This window comes from Vipera berus (genome assembly GCF_964194415.1).
Source record: "Vipera berus genome assembly, chromosome: 1".
Taxonomy (NCBI): Eukaryota; Metazoa; Chordata; class Lepidosauria; order Squamata; family Viperidae; genus Vipera; species Vipera berus.
Window position 1 is genome coordinate 105,478,759 of NC_138202.1, and position 22,421 is coordinate 105,501,179.

General features: G+C 39.2%; 1 protein-coding gene across 1 annotated transcript in view; it reads right to left on the reverse strand.

The window, feature by feature from the left end:
* Positions 1 to 7,627: 7,627 nt before the first annotated feature.
* Positions 7,628 to 22,421, reverse strand: part of PTPN5 (protein tyrosine phosphatase non-receptor type 5) — a gene marked incomplete at its 5' end in the record, with an annotated part of 29,708 nt that continues 14,914 nt past the window's right edge. The window contains 4 exons of the mRNA XM_081312532.1: positions 7,628 to 8,198; positions 9,952 to 10,065; positions 16,389 to 16,549; positions 18,950 to 19,060. Coding sequence (XP_081168658.1) covers positions 8,102 to 8,198; positions 9,952 to 10,065; positions 16,389 to 16,549; positions 18,950 to 19,060 — 483 coding nt within the window. The 3' untranslated portion in view covers positions 7,628 to 8,101. The remainder of the gene's footprint in view (positions 8,199 to 9,951; positions 10,066 to 16,388; positions 16,550 to 18,949; positions 19,061 to 22,421) is intronic.

The window sequence follows — 22,421 nt, forward strand, 5'->3', positions numbered from 1 at the left end:
CAAACAAACACAATCATGCCAACCACTTGATTGGCTTCGTCTCCATCTGCGGTCTCTAGGCCTTTAACAGAACCACATCTTCAATGCCTTCAGGTCCTTCCTGAAAAAAATGCAGCACTTTCTATAGTTCTTGGTACTATTTTTCCAAATTGAGAGGATGGAACAGGATCAGATGAGAACAAGATGAAGTTTATCATCTTTGAGAACAAGCCCTGTAAGCACACGCAGAAGGAATTTGGGATGTGAAAAGAAAAGAAGGCCAAGGAGAAACATGTTACCAGTACAGTGATCAGATATGTAAAAGTGAGCCATAGGGAAGATGATCAGGAATTATTTTCTGTTGCCACATAAACTAAGACTAGAAATGTTGGGCAAAAATTGTAGCTATCTAGGTTTCATTTAAATATAAGGAAAAAACTTCCTGACAAGTACTGTCCAAAAGTGGAGCAGATGACCTGTGGAGCATCCTCGTAGCTTCTATGGAGCTGGGCAAGCTCCTTTCAAGAATAATTGAATGGTTTCTGGCACTTCATGAAAGATTGAACTACTAGGTGACCCTTATGTTCCTTTTCATCTCTGCAACTGTATGATTCTATGACAATTGGCAAATTTTAACTTTAAGCAGAAACTATGGAATGATCGTAACTGTGTGTTTTCTTCGCCCTGGTTCACAGCTTCTTCCTCTGATTCCTCCTCCATTGTCACCTTTTCTTTTTAAAGGACTTAAATTTTCTATTCTTATGTGCATGACGGAAAGCCAGTCCTCCTGAGAATTTGTGTTCTGCATCTGGCTAGTCTGCAAAAGATGGATTTGATAGTCCGTTCACAATAATCAGTCTGTAAATAACTTGGAAACAGCATAGTAATTCTGAAGCCAGTGCAAATTTGTCAAGAACAAATCTTGCCTTATCATATTATTTAATCAGATAACTTCCTTAGTAGATTAATGGAATGGTATATATATTCAGGGACGCGGTGGCTCAGTGGGTTAAGACGCTGAGCTTGTCGATCAGAAGGTCGGCAGTTTGGCGGGTCAAATCCCGAGTGCTGCGTAGCAGAGTGAGCGCCTGTTACTGGTCCCAGCTTCTGCCAACCTAGCAGTTCGAAAGCACGTAAAAAATGCAAGTAGAAAAATAGGGACCACTACGGTGGGAAGGTAACAGCGTTCCGTGCGCCTTTGGCATCTAGTCATGCCGGCCACATGACCACGGAGACGTCCTCGGACAAGAGCTGGCTCTTCGGCTTTGAAACGGAGATGAGCACCGGCCCCTAGAGTTGGAAACGACTAGCACGCATGTGCGGGGGAACCTTTACCTTTACCTTATATATATTCCATTAAAATAGATTGACCCAAAAGTCACTTAACAAAATATTCATACCATTCTGATTAACAAGTTCAGCGCAGACTGGGTGACATAACGATTACATGGATGGTTACTGGCTTGAAAATCATATTCAAAACAGTGCGGGTCAAGGAGTGTTATCAAGCTGGAATATAGGATGTCAGAAAATTCAATTTTGGAAAATTCTATTAAATGTATGAATTTATAACCCAAATGAAGAAGCAGAGGAAATATTTCTCAAATTTTTCAAGGTGACATAACATTCAGTGAGATTAATAAAATTCTATGAGACTTTGATAAGTTAGAGTAATAAGCCAAACATCATGGTATCAAATTAACCAGAGGCAAAGCTCTTCATTAAGAAACAGAAATGAAATGCTCAAATATAGCCTAAGGTATACCTGGCTTGATAATAATGAAAAATATGATGTATTAGTATTTGCTTACAAATAAAGTAAATCAATAATGTCACATGCCTGCAAAAAAATTAAAAGCTATTTTAGATTTCAGAAAAAGAAATATAATTTCCTAATCATAAGACGTAGTAGTTCCCCTACTTTCTGCCGTCAGATCCCACACCTAATATTGCATTAATTGCTATACAACCCACAAAGGGTTCAGTGAGACTGAAATAGATTCAGTGGGTGATAAGGATTATTATAAGACTAGAAGCTAAGTGCTATGAAGAGTGATGAAAGGAAGTGGGACTGTTTAGTCTTAAGAGAAGAATGCTCTGATCAAGTACAATGGACTCTCAAAATACCTGAAAGTTACCCGGAAAAAAATGTCTTCTATCTTTCCAGAGTTTATGATGTGGAACAACAGACTCCAGCCCGATGAAGATAAGGAAAAATTTCCTACCAATAAGAGTAGTTCAGCAGTGGGACCAATGACCCTGAGAAGTGGTGGATAATGGATCCCTAGTTCATGTGGAGGATAGATAGTCATCTGTATGGGATTTGGATTACGGGTTGAATCTAATGGTTTGCATTGTCTTTTCCAAATATTCAACAAATACCTGGTTTCACTGTGATAAAATTTCACTGGATGATATCAAGGATATATCGAAATCTGTTTGGAAAAGACAATAACAATTACATTTTGCATCCCAATGTTTTTAGATGCTATAGGCGAGTGAGCTTGACTTTTTTTTTTTAAGTCTCTAACTTACCTTTCCAGGGAGACACACCAAGAATATCTTTATTTATTTATTTTTATTTTAATTCCATTTATATCCCGCCCTTCTCAGAAGACTCAGGGCGGCTTACAAGCTTAGCAGTAGCCTTCATTCTATGTATATGCCTGCTTATTAGGGCTTTCGGCCCCCCCCAAGCGGCATTATTACAAAGTCAGCTTAATTGCCCCCAACAATCTGGGTCCTCATTTTACCTACCTCGGAAGGATGGAAGGCTGAGTCAACCTTGAGCCTGGTGGGATGCGAACCTGCACTAATTGCAGGCAGCTGGTGTTACTTAAGGAGGCATTAGCCCACTGCTCCACCAAGGCTCCTGAGTTCATGAAAAGCTACTATGGCTTCTATGGCAGCACTGTCAAGTAGGATGCTCTTGGATGCTGTAACTGAATGCTATCTATACCAGCAAGGCATTGTCTGGAGCTAATGACTTCCTTATTAGAATTTTCACATGGAACTCAGCTGAAGCCTTTTTTCCTGGATTCTGTGTGACGATTGGCCTAGAAATCTTTTAGAATTCACCATTGACTATCAATCCTCTACATACATGAGTAGAACTTTCTTCAAGTTGCTTCAATTTCCTGGCAGCTTCAAGACCTGATGCATCTACTAAGGTGGCCTGTAGTCCATGAAAGCTTATGGAAAGGAAGGAACAGAAGGAACAGGAAGGGTTGGAAGGAACCATGATTTATGGCATAACAGGTTTGTTAGCCCTTGAGATGCTGCAAGTCTCTTTGGTGGTATTTTTGGGTGCCACAAATTATCAGGGCTGCTTCACTTGAAACACTTACAGAGGAACAACATCGGTTTCATTATTTACTGTGTTTTCTTTCCAAATACAGAGGAACCAGGAGTAGTTAGCCTAACTCTCACATCTCCAAACAAATTAGCTCATTTTTTATAACAACAGTATAGCAAAAATACCTATTTGAAATTCCATTTTCCTTAACACAATGCAGTATTTCCAAGAATACATCAGATTAGGTGACATATTCAAAAGAAAGAAAGGAAAACATATCTGAAAACGATTAGAACAGAAACATTTGTAATATATTGTAAACACAAGAGGTAAATAAAATGATGTGCGTACAGTACCTTTCCTTTTTCTGGCTGAAAGGACCACCGATGGATGCTGTTTTGAAACAGATCTTTCTGAAGCATCAGTGAGTTCTTCTGAGCTCTTCTGAGCTCTGTAGTAGAGGTGAACTAGCTAAAGTGCCTTTTCACAGCCTGAACTGGATCCCTCAGCATATCTCAAATATGGCTCTGTGTAGCTGAAACTTTAAATAGACACTGGCCCCTTGTGGGCTATGTGGTTACATGCGTTTCTGCAGCTTCAATCATTTCAGAGTCAGTATCAAAGAGGCACAATTCAAGGACACAATAGTAATTAAAATTTAAATGCAGCATGTTCTCAGACAGCAAGACTTAATGTTTAACTTTGTGTGTGTGTGTGTGTGTGTGTGTGTGTGTGTGTGTGTGTGTGTGTGTGTGACATGTGTTTATTTAATTTATATGCCACCCGTCTCACTCATTCTGGGCAGCTTCCAAGCTTCATAAAAACAAAGATACCAAACATTAAACCATTAAATATTAAAATGAACAGAGGTTAAATGAGTGGAAAAAGCCCAAAACACTATGGATGGGAGGTGGGATCTTCTTTCTAGTTTATTAATGACCTTCTACATGGAACCTCCAACATGGAATACCCCAATCAGGGCCCTGGGCCAATCAGCAGAGCCAGGTTTTGAGACTCTTACAGAACATCAGAGTGGGGGGTGGGGGAGAGCAGATCTCACCTTGAGGGGCATAATGTTCCATGTTTGTTAACCTTGCTAGGCCCCAAACATGGGACAAATCTTTATTTCCTGTTTTGGCCTAACCGAAGGCCATCCACAGGCAGTAGTCACAACAGTGACAGCTCATATTTGTGTAAATTTTAGCTTATATATATGTATGTATGTATGTATGTATGTATATGTATATTATATATATGTGTGTGTGTGTGTGTGTATACACACATGTATATATAAAAATAAATATTTAAAGTTAGATCCTCAAATGATCTTTATCTTTTCTGATAAGAAGTAATCAAATTATTATTTCTGCCTTTGCTCTGTGGGTATTTACTCCATATCATGAACGCTTCTGAATGTTTTTAGCTCCTGTGGCCTATTTCTTGGTGCTGATTTTAGCAGGAAGCCTAGATCACTATGCAAAGCGGGAAGAACTAAGCCTTTTCTCTCTGTCAGATCCCTGGGGATGGCTTACCCCACCAAAGATGTTACCTTATAAGAGTAATGGAGAAGTCTTGGGTTTGCCACTGGGAGTTGAACTTAATTCAAACTTAATAATAAAACCTTGACGCAGACAAGCATTGCAACTTCCCAAAGGAGAAATCTTTTATATAAGGCATATGTTGTAACAGGAATTGCTTCTCCCTCAAGTTCTGGCATGTGTTCCTATTAAAGGTGGAATCAGTAGCAGACCATATTCTCCTTCCCTCACACAGTAAAGGAGAATGTTTGTAGCTCAGGGTTGAAATGAGGGCACCTTGCTGCTCTCTGAGCTGGCTTGTCTGCTTGCTCACTAGCACTGATGATGTTTCCTAGTTTGAGTAATGAAACATCCGCAAGAAAACAAGCGAGCTCAGAGAGCACCAAGGACACCCCCCCCCCTGTATTCACTCTCAAAAGAAGCAATGTTCCTTTTTCCTCTTTTCTCAAATATACTCATTGCTCTTAAATTAGAATTGCGGTCTAGGAAGATTCTGTGCAAAGAACAGGAAAACGGCACGCGAGAACATTTAATCAGAGGAACCTCTTTCCTTCAGAAGACATTGTGAATTTTCCATCACTGGAGATTTTAAAGAAGTGATTGGACAGAGCCATTTGTCCAGAACAGTGTAGGGTGTCCTACTTTAGCAAGGGGTTGGACTAGATCTCCTAAGTCCCTTTCAACTCTTCTTTTATTCTGTTATTCTGCTTCCATGAGGATCTTCAATACATAATTTCTCCTATTCACATTGGGATGATGGATGAAGTTGGATGATCCAAAGATCTCTTTGTTGGCCAGGCACTTTCAGCTGAAACTCCATATAGACTAGATTAGACTACAGTAGAGTCAGATAGAATAGGTACACATGCTATGTTAATATAGACATAGTCCTCAGCTTACAACCATTAGTTTAGTGGTCATTTGAAGTTACAATGGCATTGAAAAAAGTGACTTATGACCGTTTTTCACTTATATGACCACTGCAGCATCCTCATGGTCACATGAGCAAAATTCAGACGCTTGTCAACTGACTCCTATTTATGACGGTTGCAGTGTCATGTGATCACCTTTCACAATCTTCTGACAAGCAAAGTCAATTCCGAAGTCAGATTCACTTAACCGTGTTACTAACTTAATAACTGCAGTGATTCACTTAACAATTCTGGCAGGATAGATCATAAAATGGGGCAAAACTCACCTTATCACTTAGCAATAGAAATTTTGGGCTCAACTGTGGTCGCAAGTCGAGAACTACTTGTAGAGTAGATATTAATATATGAAATTAGTTGCTTGCTTCAATATGCAGCTCTTTATTTGCCATTATGAGTGAAGGAGATCCTTATACTTTTTTACTTTGAATCTTTTATTTTTACACCAAGTATTTTGTATCACATCCCTCCATTGCAAGAAGTGACATTTCTTCAGCTTCCTGCTCCCTATTTTTTAACTGATAAAAGAGATTCAGTGGAATTCAGTCAGGGACAAGAATAAAAGCTTGACTCAGACAAGCATGGTTCCTCATCAAATAAATCTTTTTTTAGGATTTAGTCATATGCTGTGACTGGGCGGCGCGATGGCTCAGCAGTTAAAGATGTGGTTATCATCTGCAGTCAAAGACCTGGGTTTCATGCAATGAGGCGAGCTCTCTTTACTTGTCCCAGCTCCTGCCAACCTGGCAGTTCAAAAGCATGTAAATGTGAGTAGATAAACAGGTAACACTTTGGTGAGGTGGTTACCGCATTCTGTACTTTCATGCTGGCCACACGATGACGGAAACGTCTGTCTGACAACACAGGCTCCCTTGGCTGAGGATCAGATGAGCACTGCCCTCTTGTGACAGTCACAACTGGACAGGGGAAACCTTTAAACCTATGTTCTGACTGGAATTGCTTCTTCTTCAGGTTCATAGATGGGATTTGCATTCAGACATGCACAAACACATTCTCTTCTCTGATGACTTCCAAGTTTTCTCAGGAGCCTTTAATGAAAGGATTTTGTTGATGAGGAAATGGTCCAGCTAACTTCAGGAATATTTAATGCATGGATTCAGCTGGAAATATTACATGTGAGAGCTTGTTGCTCTCTTTTACAATTTTATTTACTTACAAGACTAGCACTTTCTCAATTACTTTATTCTATTTTTGTATTGCCTCAAAGAGGAACTCTAAATCCTTGCTTCTAATTGAATCATGAACTGATAAAGTAAGATTTAAACTGTGAGTTAGGAATATGAAGCAGCATTAACAGATCACTACATAACAAACTCCTCCAGACTGACAATACTACAACTATAATTGTTTATTTTATTCTTGAAACTGATCCAGGAACCGTAAATTTTATCCATTAAGTCTCTGAAATAGAAAAGCCCAAATAATTTCCCCTTTTAAAAATCAAAGAAAGTTATACCAAAAGGAAAAATTACAAATAGATTCTATATTTTTGAGTAATTGTTTGGTCATTTCTTTATTCCAACAGCAACACTCATAGCACCTAATTGATACTATATGTCATTTTAAAGTTTTAAGTACATGAGTTTTAACTTGCTTTTCAAATACTTGCACTTTATTTTCTGCTTTTCTGTTAACCTAAGGAAAAAAATTGACCTTCTATGGATATTTTGTTTATAGCCAAGATGGCTATCTTCATTTTATGTTTTTGTTTTACAACGACACTACAGTCACTATGCTTTGTAGGACTGAGTGTTTTCAACAAGTAAATACACAAGGCACAAAACATGTTTTTTTAGTATGAATTCATTTGAATTCTTTAATGCAGGGGGCCAGAAGATTTTATGATATACACAGTATCCGGTAGTTTAAAATGTAAAAACAATCATTCAGAAAAAAGGCAGAAAAGTTAGTTTTCAAGCTTAGTAAACATACATTGCAGACTTCAGCAAAACATCTATCAAAGAGATTCACATTGTATTTGGATCTAGTAGCAAGGTGGTTTGTTGTTTTTTTGTCTTTTTAAGTACCAAAAATGACCATGATGTTTTAAAATTTTTTGGAACAAATGAAGCTATTGATTTTATTTACAGTATAAACAGGCCTTTTATATTTTTAAAGTGAAGATAACACCTTGTCACATGTTGAAGAAAAGCAGTATCTTAATTCTTGAATGCAAAATAAAGCAATATGAAAGAAAAACTATATATATCTATATATATTTATACGTATAAATAAATATCTTCTGCTCTAAAAATTCTGAAATCTCCTCAGCTCTGTCCTACATGTGATTCTGATCAGAGTTCCCTTGATCTTTTATCATAATAAATGATTCTGAATCTTCATTCTTCTGCTGCTGCTCTACTGAACTGCTTTTCGTACAAGCTCATGACATGATGGACAAACTGATATTGTTCACAAGTCTGGATCATTCCTCCCCTGGAAAGAGAAGCAAGGAAGAATTTTAAAAAGACGTGAAAACTGGTTTTACCGGTTTTACTTCTAGAAAAGATATACAGTGCAGCTGATCCTCGACTTACAACAAGTGAGCCCAAAATTTAGGTTGCTAAGTGAGGCATTTGTTAAATGACTTTTGCCCCATTTTACGACTTTTCTTGCCACAGTTGTTAAGTGAATCACTGCTGTTGTTAAGTTAGTAACAACTAACTTAATGGCTACCCCATTCACTTGGCTTGTCAGAAGGTCGCAAAAGGTGATCGCATGACCCCCAGGATGCTGCAAGGTTCACAAATGCGAGTCAGCTGCCCAGAGTTTGCATTTTGATCGCTGTGGCCATCTGCTGCAATGATCACATTGCAGTGTGAAAAACAATCGTAAGTCACTTTGTTTCCAGTGCTGTTGTAACTTTGAACAACCATTAAAAGAACGGTTATAAGTCGAGAACTACCTGTACAAAACTAGTAGTAATAAGACCATATATAAAAGGTCACATTTAGCACCGACTTAGGGAGCAGGCATCGCTATTGCTAGCTCTGATGGCTGGTCAGAAAAGGGTATTCAAAAAGGACACTGATGTCAGAGCATTTGTTTGGTTTAGTCCAGGGGTAGGCAACCTCGGCTCTTTGATGACTCATGGACTCCAACTCCCAGAATTCCTGAGTCAGCTCAGGAATTCTGGGAGTTGGAGTCCATGAGTCATCAAAGAGCCGAGGTTGCCTACCCCTGGTTTAGTCAGTTGGCTAATGAATTTTAACAGTAGAAATAGGCTGTTGGGTTATGGAACTCTTCGGAAAATGCAAGTTTAGTGCCATACTTGAAAACAGTTATCAGCAAAAAAAAGAATGGACGCAAGTAATACTGAACTACAGTTAGAATTTTAGGATTTTATTCTGAATAACCATGATAATCATTTCAATCTGCAAAGATCTGGGAGGGTGGGACTTTTGTTTTCAACTCCATGCTTAAACCGATCTACTAAGGAGAAGTATAGTCCAGCTAAAGTCTATTCTGAACAAGTATTTAAACACAGGATTTTCTACCTATCTAACACAAGCCAGGTTTAGTTTGCAGAAAATACCACTGAATTAACTCACACAGAAGATTAAGTTTTAATTTGGCAAGTAATTGTTTTGGAAATGTTGTTGATTTCACTGAACTCACAACTGAAAAAAAGAAAGAAAACTCAACAATTCATTCTAACGTCAATTAAAAGTACATTTTAATCCACTGTGTTCTTAAACAATCAAAACAGAAATAAAGTGAATAAAATTAAGTGGAATAAAACAAGTGCTATACGGGGGGGGAAATCAAAATTCAAGAATTTTAATACTTTTTTCAAATTATAATCTTTTTCAAATAAAATCACTAACTTTTCCATGCAAATGATTTGTACATTCACAATTTGATTCTGAAGCAAATACTTGTTTACATATTACAAAGAAGTAAATGTTATTGAGTGCTGGATTAAGAATGCAACCTTCCAAAATCTGATGCCTACAAAATACGATGGATTATAATTTCCATTATTCCTGACCAATTATTAATATTTAACATTCTGTACCTTTCTTTTTATGATTGGAAATGGCCCAGAGTCGCTTGATAGTGAGATGGGTGGCATATCAAGTTAATAAATAAATAAAACAAAGAATAATTCAAGTGATGAAGACATTTAAGAGCCACCATTTAAGGGAAAGCTACATTAGATTTGATTTTAGCAGAAAAATTATCTTACCTGTCTAACCGTAGTTGGCATGTTGTTCTCAGTATGTCAACCACACCCTCATTTTTCCACTGTTTGCAGCAAATGCTGGTAGCAATAAAACAACCTGTTCTCCCAATCCCTGCACTGACCAGAAAAAGAAATAAAAAGTGAAGAAAAAGATCTGCCAAAAAAATAGAACATTGTTTAGAAAATCTTCTTCACACCTTTTCCATCTGGGACCAAATTCACGAGCTTCTTAAACAAGGCCAGGGGGATGTTGTAGCAGCGTTCAGAAGTCAAGAGTCAGAGCAGAAAACTGAACATAACTGAGGAGTCCTCCTTGGTGGTCTCTGAGCTTGGCTGTTTTCTTGCAAACGTTTCATTACTGAAACTAGGTAATATCATCAGTGCTAGTATGGAGGGGGGTTTGCTCTCAGTTGATATTCTAGTGGCTTGCCCTGTAAGTATGGTCTTAGAGGTTCTTGGGTTGGGCTGGTCTTAACTTGTTCTTTGGTTGGGCTGTTTACTGTTGGCGTGTTTGGCAGTCCCTTTATTGCAGGGGTGTCAAACTCAATTTCATTGAGGGCCGCATCAGCATTGCGGTTGCCCTCAGGGGGCCGGGTGGGTATGGCCAGGGTGGGCGTGGCCTACTGGGTGGGCCTGGCTAAAGTGCGTATGGCCTACTGGGTGGGCATGGCCAGCTCTACATCGTTCGCATCAAGGGTGCCTATGGGTGCCTGGGCGGGAGTGGGACAGATCTGAGGGTCTCTGGCAAGAGGAGGGTCTCTGGGCCAGGGCCAAGGCAGTGGGGGCCGTTCCCTCACTGTTTCCAGGATGGCTTCGCGGGCCACATGAAACTACTTTGCGGGCCGGATCCGGCCCCCGGGCCTTGTGTTTGACATGTCTGTTTTATTGGGTATTGTTTACTTGATTGTTGGTCTGATGTTAATCTTGGAGTTAATTTGTACTCATCTGGGTGCTAATTGCTGGTGGAGAGGTGTTTTGGCCTTTTTGTTCCCTTTTTGGCTTCTTGAGTGTTTCCTCTGCATAGCACTATTGATGTCTATGTGTCTATTGATGGCTAATTTGTCAGAGTGCCAGGCCTCTAGACGGTCACATTTTCCCAACTGAAACTATGGTTAAGTCTGTCCATATGCTGTGAAATTAAAGAGTTTTCATCGTGTGAAACCAGGGACTCCTCATTTCAACCCTGTGCTACAAATATTCTCCTTTATTGGTACTGAACGTAACTGTTTAGCTCTACCAAGTATTCTCAAATTTTAGGAAATTATTATTTTATTTCAGATAATGTTGGTTGAGTATACGAACAGAAATCTTTACTAGACTGAAGCTCTTTGCTTCCCAAAGTGATTTTTCGTCCACGTGTACAAATCTGGCGGTCTTCTGGCTTCTCACATATTATATCCTCTGACCCTAACTACTAAGTAAGGTAGGTGTGTGGTAGTGGGGGCTGTTATTCTAGAATATGTGGGAAGCTAGATAGAAGTGCTACTCAACCCACAGACTGAATATGGATTGGGCATATGAAAAGACACTTTAATGAGCTTGTTTTCTTATCTGGCTCTAACTTATGCAATAAAAAACCCCCAGCAGAATATCTTTTACCTTGGGCCCTGTATTATTTCAGAAGAAGGTTAGTAGTTTTATTGGACAAAATGTTACAGGGTAGAGAGCCAGAGAGATGTTATGTGAGGCATCTGGTTTCTGTCAGCTTTTATATGTCAATATGTCATTTTAAATAAGATAAACAGCAAGTAACAATTACTTCATGGTGCAACAGCATCTCGGTTTCCCGCAAGTCTTTGGCTCTGCTGAAAGCTTCTTAGATGACTTTCCATCACTGTCACTTAAATTATTTGGGCCATCAGCTAGACCCCCCAGGAAGAGGAAATGCAACTTATATAGTCATTCCACCCAGATCTACAAATGTTAGATTTGATTGGTTTCCCCCCCTGTGGTAATATGTATATGCATACCCATCATACTATTCTTTATTAGAAATTACTTCAGAAATATATATTGCTTCCTTAAAAGATTTTGTGTTGTATTTAATTTCACATTTGGTAAAGGTAAAGGTTCCCCCGCACATGCGTGCTAGTTGTTTCCGACTCCAGGGGCCGGTGCTCATCTCCGTTTCAAAGCCGAAGAGCCAGCGCTTGTCCGAGGACGTCTCCGTGGTCATGTGGCCGGCATGACTAGATGCCAAAGGCGCACGGAACGCTGTTACCTTCCCACCGTAGTGGTCCCTATTTTTCTGCTTGCATTTTTACGTGCTTTCGAACTGCTAGGTTGGCAGAAGCTGGGACGAGTAACAGGCGCTCAGTTACACGGCACTCGGGATTCAACCCACCAAACTGCCAACCTTCTGATCGACAAGCTCAGCGTCCTAACCCACTGAGCCACCGCATCGCTTAATTTCACATTAATACTTAATAATTTCACATTAATACTCCTATTAATAATCTCATTCATATTTCATCTACTGTATTTCAATTAAGGTTCCACCTAGATTTTAATATTCTTTTGGGCTGATTGGGGAGGGGGGTTGAGAACAGGAAGCAAGTTTTTGCAGTAGTTCTTTTCCATCTTCAGGACTGGTTTCAGTCAGGGTTAGGGGGGGGGGGAGATCCAGCCCTGAACTCTTACATTCTGGGAGCGTGACTCTTTCCCCACTCCTATGTAAGGTCTGGTGAGGACATTCATCAACATGGAGTTAAATACCATCAGTACGTTGATGATACTCAGCTGTACATCTTTGCCCTAAGTGGCCCAAATGATGCTGTTCAGATTCTTTCCCAGGGCCTGGAGGCAATTAAGGATCTGGATGAGGAAGAACAGGCTTTGATTCAATTCTAGAAAAGATCAAGCAGCTGTGGGTTTTAGGCTTTCTATTTTTGATTTGGATGGGTAGCATTCTCCTAGTCACAGATGATACACAATCTGGGGTAGAGGTCTTTTTGGGCTGATGGTCAAAGAACAGGTGGCAGCTATGGCCAAGAGGACCTCTGTATTCATTGTGTGCACCCATTCCTGAACAAGGAGGCTCTGCTTTATTCATACCTTATGCAGCTCTCAGTAAGATTACTGTAATTTGTTCTCCATAGAATGCTCATGAGCAGCTTTCAAAAGCTGCTATTAGTCCAGAATGTAGAAGTGCATGCGATTTGGAGCAAATCATGGTTTGTCTATATAACATCACTGCTTTGCAAGCCACACTGGCTCCCAGTGGAGCAATTCAAGGTATCAATGAAGTGAAAGTAATGTAAACTATATTTTTCAATATTATTAAAAAGTCTTATGTGAAAGCCTTGACTGACCATTTGATAATGATTGTGACTTTACAGAAAACTCTGGGAGAGGTGTAGGAGAGCAAATGGTAAAACAAATTATTACTGAAATAGCATAAAAGCATAAATGCACAAATGAAATAGAGTAAAGAAAGAATGACTTAGTATTCATGAAACTAAGAGAAAGGTGAAGAAATTAATAGATTTGAGTTAAGGTGATCTGATCTTATGGAGTACAGATTATGCAGGGAGGTGAAGGTGTAGGTTTAAATATGAATGAAACAGCTAAAATGTGTAAGAACAAGTGATTTAGTACATTGTTTAGGCTATTGTGGATGCATATAAATGTAGAAACTCATCCATTGGTGATAGTTGTATTTAACACTCCAATGAATGTTGATACCTGAAGAACTAAAGATGAGATTTGAGAAAAATTGCGCAATATTATAAATAAGTGCAGATCAGGTGAAATAAATATTCTCTTAGTTGGCATGAACAGGTGAGTGTAAAGAAGAAGAGAGCGAGTAGAAAGAGTGACTGACATTTCAAAACCTCAAGAATATATGAGTGACTGTTTTATGAGTACCTGTTTGGAAAGCAAAAGTATATTTGTCTTAAATATGTAGTCTGAGCCTAATTCTATTCACAGAGAGCCCAGTTGGTGCAATGGTTAAGGCACCAACTGAGAGTTCTACCATAGTCCCATCTCAGGCATTAAGTCAGCTGAGTGACCCTGGGCCTGATACTCTCCCAGCCTTAGGAAGAAGACAAGGGCAATCCATTTCTGAAAAACCTTGCCAAGAGAATCCCTCATTGTGGAAAGTGGGCATAAGGAAAGATTGTGGAATTTGATTGGAACACAGTGAGAATTATATTACTAAGTGCCAAGACATACATAGGATTGCATGAATACTAAGTATGAAAATTGATGTTTGGTGGAATGATGAAGAGGCTGTAGGTAAATGCTGCAAAAACTGAGCATGAAATATGCTACATAATGTGTACAGAAAGGAAAGATAATTGTGAGGAATGCATATGAAGAGAACAAGGAAGGATTAAGATTAAAAGAGGCAGAACATTTTGATAAGACATTAAAAATTGTTTTAGAAGTGAGTGAAGAACGCTAAACAAAGAGAGACAAGCAGGAAATGGAATTAAAATTAGACCTCGTGAAATAATTTGGGAAGAAATTAAAACAAGGAAATGCTATAGTGATGTTAGTGATTTGTATGGGAATGCTATAATATATGCAAATATATAGAAGAATGGAAATGAATGCTATAAATGTAATCTCCAAGAAAAAAAATGATGAAAAGGAATACATAAGCACTGGAAGCAAGTTGCAAATAATATGCCTTTACACAGATTGTAAAGAATTATGTTAATGTAAATTTAAAGCAACACAAACTGTTAAAAGAGAAATGCTGAATTTAGAGTGCACAATATTACAGCTATCTGACTGCATTATAACAGAAAAAAATATACTTTTAGAATATTCAGAAAAAAATGGTACTTTATTACTTTAGATTATGATAGCCCATTATGTTCTCACATGGTTTATGAAAAATGCTAGAGACTCATTATACCTTTCTCCCATCATCCATAATCTCCTTGTACAAGGGGCACTTACAGCAATCTTGCATAACAACATGAATATTCATTATACAAGATTTCATTTTGTAATCTTACTAAAAATGAATTTAGCTTCAAAACGTAAATGCTCCTTTCTGCTCACCAAAGTCAAATTGTATGAAAAATAAATCAGAAACATATCTGCAATGATTATGCCTCAAATTATATAGCTCTGTTCAATACTTTCCTAAGGGTGGAGTTAATCAGTAAGTAGTCACGAGTCCTGTAAAGATTTCTATGAAATCTGCTTATTGCCTCTATAATCAGGGGCTTCCCTTGTATACTCAGTAGTTGCAATATGGCGTGGAAAATCATAGACAGGTCTTCCAAAGAGTCAGAGTCTTCTCAGAAAGCAACACCTCTTTAGGTGTGTTGTTCTTGACCTTCACTTGCTGACAAGAGAGAGATAGCTAGACTGACTGATGGCTGTGCTCCTGTCTTTCCGGAAATTCTGAAAATTAATTACTCCTGGGTGACACTGTCTCAAAGGAAAGACTTGCTTTTTAATTGGGGATGGCTAGCCACCCCAAGCACTTGTGATATGACAGGGCTCTTTATGTGGGATGCTTTAATGTTTGATTTCCACTTATAACTGATGACTGAGACATATTTTTAAACTGATCTCTGTAGTATTTGCAGCACTTTATATTGGACAATAAGGGGAAAAGAGAAGAATGATGGGGAATGACCACACATTGTGAACCAGATCCAGGATTGGTCAATAAAAATACACAATAAGCCCATTATTAAAACACGACAACAGATAACAGAACAGCAGAGCTGGAAGGGACCTTGGAGGTCTTCTAGTCCAACCCCCTGCTCAAGCAGGGCCCCAGACTGTTTCAGACAAATGAAATGTCTGCACGGTTCACATTTCATCTGCACTGCGTAACAGGCACCCAAGAGAGTCAGACCGTGCCCTAGTTTACAGTGAAACCTAATGTGGTAATTTTGGTTCCTCTGGGCTCAACAAACTTAGATGTAGGGGATATTTCCTTGCTATACTATTAAGAGTGGACACATAGAAAAGGTGTGTCCAAAATGTCAAAGATAAAGTGAAAGCAAAGCTCAGTATTGTATATTGTATATTGAGCCTTGGTGGAGCAGTGGGCTAACGCCTCCTCAAGTAACACCAGCTGCCTGCAATTAGTGCAGGTTCGCATCCCACCAGGCTCAAGGTTGACTCAGCCTTCCATCCTTCCGAGGTAGGTAAAATGAGGACCCAGATTGTTGGGGGCAATAAGCTGACTTTGTAATAATGCCGCTTGCCCCCCCCCGAAAGCCCTAATAAGCAGGCATATACATAGAATGAAGGCTATTGCTAAGCACATTGATTTGTGCTTAGATTGTAAGCTGCCCTGAGTCTTTGGAGAAGGGCAGGATATAAATGGGATTAAATAAATAAATAAATAAATATAACATTAAAAGCAAAGGATGTTTCAAATGAATGGCAGGGGCATAGGAAAATTACCTAAGTATCATTTTCCCCCCCCTCTCATTTCTTTCTGACATTGTTTAATGATCTACCTGCAATGAACAATGATTGGGGCATTCTTTTCTTTGGCACAATGCATGGCTTCTTCCACTTCTTGAACCAGTTGGAGCAGGGGTGGTGCGTGACCAGGGGTCTTCTGGTCTGGCCAAGATGTATACCAGTAGTGCTTCAGTTTTCTTGTTTCTTCACCATTCTATAAGACAGTGAGGAAGAAAATCGGGAGCAAGAGAATTAGAGGCAACCACATGAATTTGTTTTCAGATATGGAAACAATCTCCCATTAGAGAAACCTCAAAAAGCCCAGAATTTCCAAAGGTAAGAATTTCTAATGCAGAGGTCTTCAAACTCGGCCCTTTTATGACTCATGGACTTCAACTCCCAGAATTCCTGCCAGCCTGGCTCAGCTTGGAAACCTCTCCCTTTCCCCTGTGCCTGGGTGAGGAATTCTGGGAGTTGAAGTCCACAAGTCATAAAAAGGGCCATGTTTGAAGACCCCTGTTCTAATGGCTCAGACTTTTCCTCAAAATATGCTATCAACTGGCATTTGTTCAAAGGCTCCTGAAAATATGGCACCATATAATTCCTTGATTTGCATTCCAAATTTTAGATAAAAATTAGCTGAATGACTCTATACCTTTAGGGTATTGGGTTGAGGATTTTTTGAATACTGAAAATTCTGCACAGGAAGGGAATTCTGCAGGGAAACAAACCAGGAGAGATGCCTACCTACATAAGGAAATCCTACTGGTTGTCATTAAAGAAAGAACCAATCAATTTCCTGATGCTGAGGACAATCAATCAGTGGAACTGCTTGCCTCCAGAAGTTGTGTCACTGGAGCTTTTTTAAGAAGATGATTGGGCAGCTATTTGTCTGGAATGGTATAGCGTCTCCTCTTAAGCACAGGGTTGGACTAGAACAGATGTGTCAAACACAAGGCCCGGGGGCTGGATCCGGCCCACGAAGTGGTTTCATGTGGCCTGCAAAGCCATCCTGGAAACAGTGAGGGAACGGCCCCCACTGCCTTGGCCCTGGTCCAGAGACCCTCCTTTTGCCAGAGACACTCAGATCTGTCCCACTCCTGCCCAGGCCCCCATAGGCACCCTTGATGCAAACGATGTAGAGCTGCACACGCCCACCCAGTAGGCCATACGCACTCTAGCCACGCCCACCCAATAGGCCACGCCCACCCTGGCCATACCCACCCGGCCCCCTGAGGGCAACCGCAATGCTGATGCGGCCCTCAATGAAATTGAGTTTGACACCCCTGGACTAGAAGGCCTTCAAGGTTCCTTCCAACCCTTTATTCCATGTTCTATGCCTCTTGTGTATTCTTCGACAGTCTCCATCCCCAAAACTTATTATCATTATTTAGCATGTTAGCAATCCCTTTAAATGGGGGCTACTTTGATTTTTTTATTAACATACTGACAACTAGAATAAATCAAGAGCAACAGCAGCTGAAGCAGCAATAGAACACTGATGCAATTTTTTTTATTAAACTGGCTCACGTAACATCATGCAACTAGCAAGTGAGGATAATTTACATTGTGATGTTGCTTTGTCCGTTAATTCAGGTTGCACTACTATATTAAAAAAGGTAAAAAAAATAATAAGAGTCCTTGCACATTTTACTCCACTAGTCATTGCTATTATAGAGAGTTTACCTCTATCTTAAAAGGATTATATTCCAGGGGTTGTTTTTTTTTGGCGGCGGGGGGCGGGGAGGCTTTGATTAGAGATATACATTTAGCTGGTAGATTACATTAAGTTTTTAGAATAGGTAAGTATTGAAATATTCACTTCTCCAGGCAAAAAAAGCTGCTAAAATAGTAGATGATTTTGTAACATGTTTTTTGTTGTTGTTGTTTCTGTGCTCAACTCACTTTACAGAAACAGTTTTAAAGTAAGGCATGAATTATAAATATTTGTTTTTCTCTTTGGAAGGATTGATCTTGAGGATGAAAGAAATGTTGCTGTCTAAGAGAACCAGCACTGAAAATTTTATGAGTGTATCTGCAGAAAATAAAATTGTCCATGGAGGGTTTTCTGGCAATTGGGAAGGTCGCTGCAGAGTGCAGGTACTTCCATGCTGTGGTCCCCACACAGGTTCAACAGTACTAATACCAGTCACACCAAAGATCCTATAGAGCTAATTTTTAATATCTAACCTGCTCAAATGTAGAAATCTGGTTAAAAATAAAGATATGGTACAAATACTAAGGCTATTGTAAAGCCAGTACATTTAGGAAAACTGAATGTAACAAAAGCAGATCATAAATGCCTATTGAGAAAGCGTGTGGTAGTAAATTGCTAGTAGGCGGCTGAGTGGAATGACTCATCATTCGAATTGCTCTACAAAGAGCTTGATGGCCTTCGTATTACACGTATTCTTTCTAAGAGGCCTATCAACATTACTGAAGCCGCCTTCAGTCTGGAGCTCCGCAAAGGCTGTAACTTTTGGATCCCGAGGTACACAATGTGCTGCTTATCTGAATGGAATTTAGAAACAACATCATCGACAGGGTCATGAAAAGAATATTTCTAATTTTTTTATTGAATTGTCTATGAGTAACCCCTTACTTTATATCTTACCTTTAGGGTAATAAGCCTTAACCGGTAATCGTCTGCTTGTATGACTGTGTTAACTGTAATTTCAATTCCTTCATAGGTAATTTGCTCTTCTGGCCAGTATTCTGTACATTTCTAGGCAAAAATTAAATCACACATATAAAGGCAGAAGTCTGCAAAAAAGTAAATGTGGTCTATTAAGCTTGCGAAAAGGTGGTCCTCGACTTATGACCACAACTGACCCCAAAAGCTATGTTGTTAAGTGAATTTTGCCGCACTTTAAGACCTTTCTTACCACAGTTGTTATGTGAATCCCAGCTGTTGTTAAGTGAGTAGCATAGTTGTTAAGTGAATCAGGCTTCCCTGGTGACTTTGCTTGTCAGAAGGTCCCAAAAGGGGATCACATGACCCTAGGACACTGCAACCGTCATAAATATGAGACAGTTGCCAAGTATATGAATTCTGATCACATGACCATGGGGCTGGTGCAACGGTCGTGTGAAAAATGGTCATAAGGCACTTTTGTCAGTGCCACTGTAACTTTGAACGGTCACTAAATGAACGTTGTAAGTTGAGAACTACTTGTATACATTTGAATTATTGCAGAATGTTTTCAGAAATCAGTTGTGCTCTAAGTAAAAGTATTAACTGATGTAAAGTGGTATTTTACCTGAGTCAGAATGTTTGGCTCTCTCCCCCTGGCTCCCCATTAAAACATATATTTTTCAATATTTTCCTTGGTTTAAGAACTGTAGAAATGAGAAAATCTTATCACATTTTTTTTTGTCATGTCATTATTACAGCGACAAAAGAAACCAGTAGGGATTTGCAAAGCAGCCAAGTTTCAATTCAGATTTTAACTTTGATGATGACAAGATTAAATTCAAATGTAAGATTCAGGGTTCAAAAACAACAAAATTAAATTTAGACCCATTTGAGGCTATAATAGAAAATCACCATCATGCCTGGAGCCATTTAATTTTTGGAAGAACGAGATGCAGACAGCAAGGATAGAATATTTACAGGAATTTGTTTTTAAAAAAATTGGAACAAATTTATATTATCACTGTCATATGCATAATACAAGGGTATAAGACATAACTTTATAGACAGTTCAGAATTCTCCCCAAGCAAGTAAAGTATACTTCCCAGAATAGAAGACTCAGACAAACAAGGAGCAGAGAAGAAAGTAGAAAATAGAGAATTAAAATGTGTGAGGGGAATGGAGGGGAGATGCTGCAATGGTTGTAAGTGTGAAAAATGGTCATAAGTCACTTTTTTCAGTGCTGTTTTAACTTTGAATGGTTGTAAGTCCAGGACTATCTGTAAGTAATGCCCTCATTACCACTCACCTTGAGAACTATAATGTTCCCTACATGGGTTGGCTTTGAAGATGACTTGAAAACTGCAGCTGGTGTGGAATGTGACAGATAGATGAGAAATGCTGTTGTCCTATAATGCCAACTATTTCTTCTGCTCAATGTTCAGTTTTTCCCCCCGATCTGCTGGAGTCTACCCATTCTACAATCACATTTGTCCACTGTCAAAAAAGCATTTTTTTTTTACCAAAGTAGGGAAAGCATCCAGATTTTTTTTCTACCCCCTTAACTAACAGTAGCTATAGGGGGTATCTGTGTTCTTTGCAATGAAGAAACATTTTCATCTCTTAGTATATGTGTGATGTGCACTTTCTGTTCTACCGGCTAATCAGAGAGTGTTAGATGTGTATGTGTACAAGTGTATCTGTGAGGTCAAATCAGGAACATTTGTGCGCTCTCTCTCTCTCTCTCTCTCTCGCTGTGTGTGTGTGTGTGTGTGTGTGTGTGTTTTCTGTTGTTTCCTCATATTGCATCTGTGTTTGTATGTGTGAACTGAGATGCACAGGATGGGCTGCATTTGGATGCCCTGTGCCCTGTTACCAGGAGGAAGTGGGCTTAGATTGCAATATTCATAAATCATCCAAAACACTTCTCAATTGCATCCCCCATAGGAGTGAATTAAGGGATTTTTTTTCCTGCACAGCCCCCAGGTAAGTCTGGCTCATTTTAACCACAATCTATGTTTCCTTTGCTTTTCCTTCCATACCGAAGTATGTCTCATTCTCCTCTATGCTGAAGAGCTATCCTGGTGAGGAACAGGCAGTATCCTAAATGTTTCTTCCACCATTCCATGGGGGGGGGGCATACACACACCATAATCAGAAGTGCTAGTAGCTATCTATAGCTCAGTCTTGGAACAGCTGAAATGAAGAACACCCACGCATTTCCGTGGGCTGTCTGTCAGTTCACATTACATTTTATAAGAGCGCTACAGTACTGGAGCCTTAATCTTTGTATTCTTAGAATTAATGTATATAGCGTGGACACAAAGATTCTTCTTGTAGTCTATATTTATATTTGAGTCACAACACAATTCAATCACATCTTTTTTTAATGGAAAAATTGTGAAGCGTCCCAGAGTCTTGAACAATGAATGACTTCATTAAGGCATGTCTCTCTGATAAAGCACAAGTATGTACAGAGAGCTCGAGACGTGTAAGATTTCCATTTCTTTTGTAATAACGCTATAATGTTGCAGCTATAAATTGCGATGAATAGAATGAAAACATGGCAGTCGACCAAAAGCTTTCTAGATTGGTAAAAGCTGATTTATGCTACTTTTCTAGATAATTGGTCAAATATTTTGCCAACCAGACTTTAGGGTTTTTTTAAGCTGAGTCAGATGCTCATGATTCCTATGGCTCAGTTGAAAAGGGCAGCAAGGAGAGAAGCCAAAGTACATGTGAAGCTACTAATGCAGAACTAAACAAGTGTTCAACAGGTGGAATCAAGGGCCACAAAATTTGCTGGCCGCGTACTCTATTAGTAGAGTCTTAACATAGCGTTAGGCCAGGGGTCTTCAAACTTGGCTCTTTTATGACTTGTGGACTTCAACTCCCAGAATTCCTCAGCCAGCAGGCCTGGCTGTGGAATTCTGGGAGTTGAAGTCCACAAGTCATACTGCTAAGCTTGTAAGCCGCCCTGAGTCTTCAGAGAAGGGCGGGATATAAACGGAATTAAAATAAAAAAAATAAAAAAAAATTAGGCCATCACTGCTATTTACTTATCAAAGTTTCTTTCTAGAAAAACTATTTACTTATCAAAGTTTCTTTCTAGCTTCCGACACAGCTCTACTGCAATCAATCACATTCTGATCAGTATTCATCCTTGCAGCTGAAGCAATAGCAGGACAAGAATCACATTTACTTTAATAACAAAATTAAATATCCATGTGCAACAGGAACATTTCAAAAGAGAAGATTTTAATCTCAAAAAGAAAAAATAGGAAATGTACTTCGGGAGTGGCTCAAATATACATCTATGGAGAATCTCAGTGATCCAGCTCATGGCTGTCCCAAAGAAGCTTTTTCAAAAGGCAACTGGACTTCCTTTGTTTTTCGCTTGTTCTTGGGTGAGAAGCAAAAATGTCTTCAAGCAAAAACAAAGAAAGTCCAGTT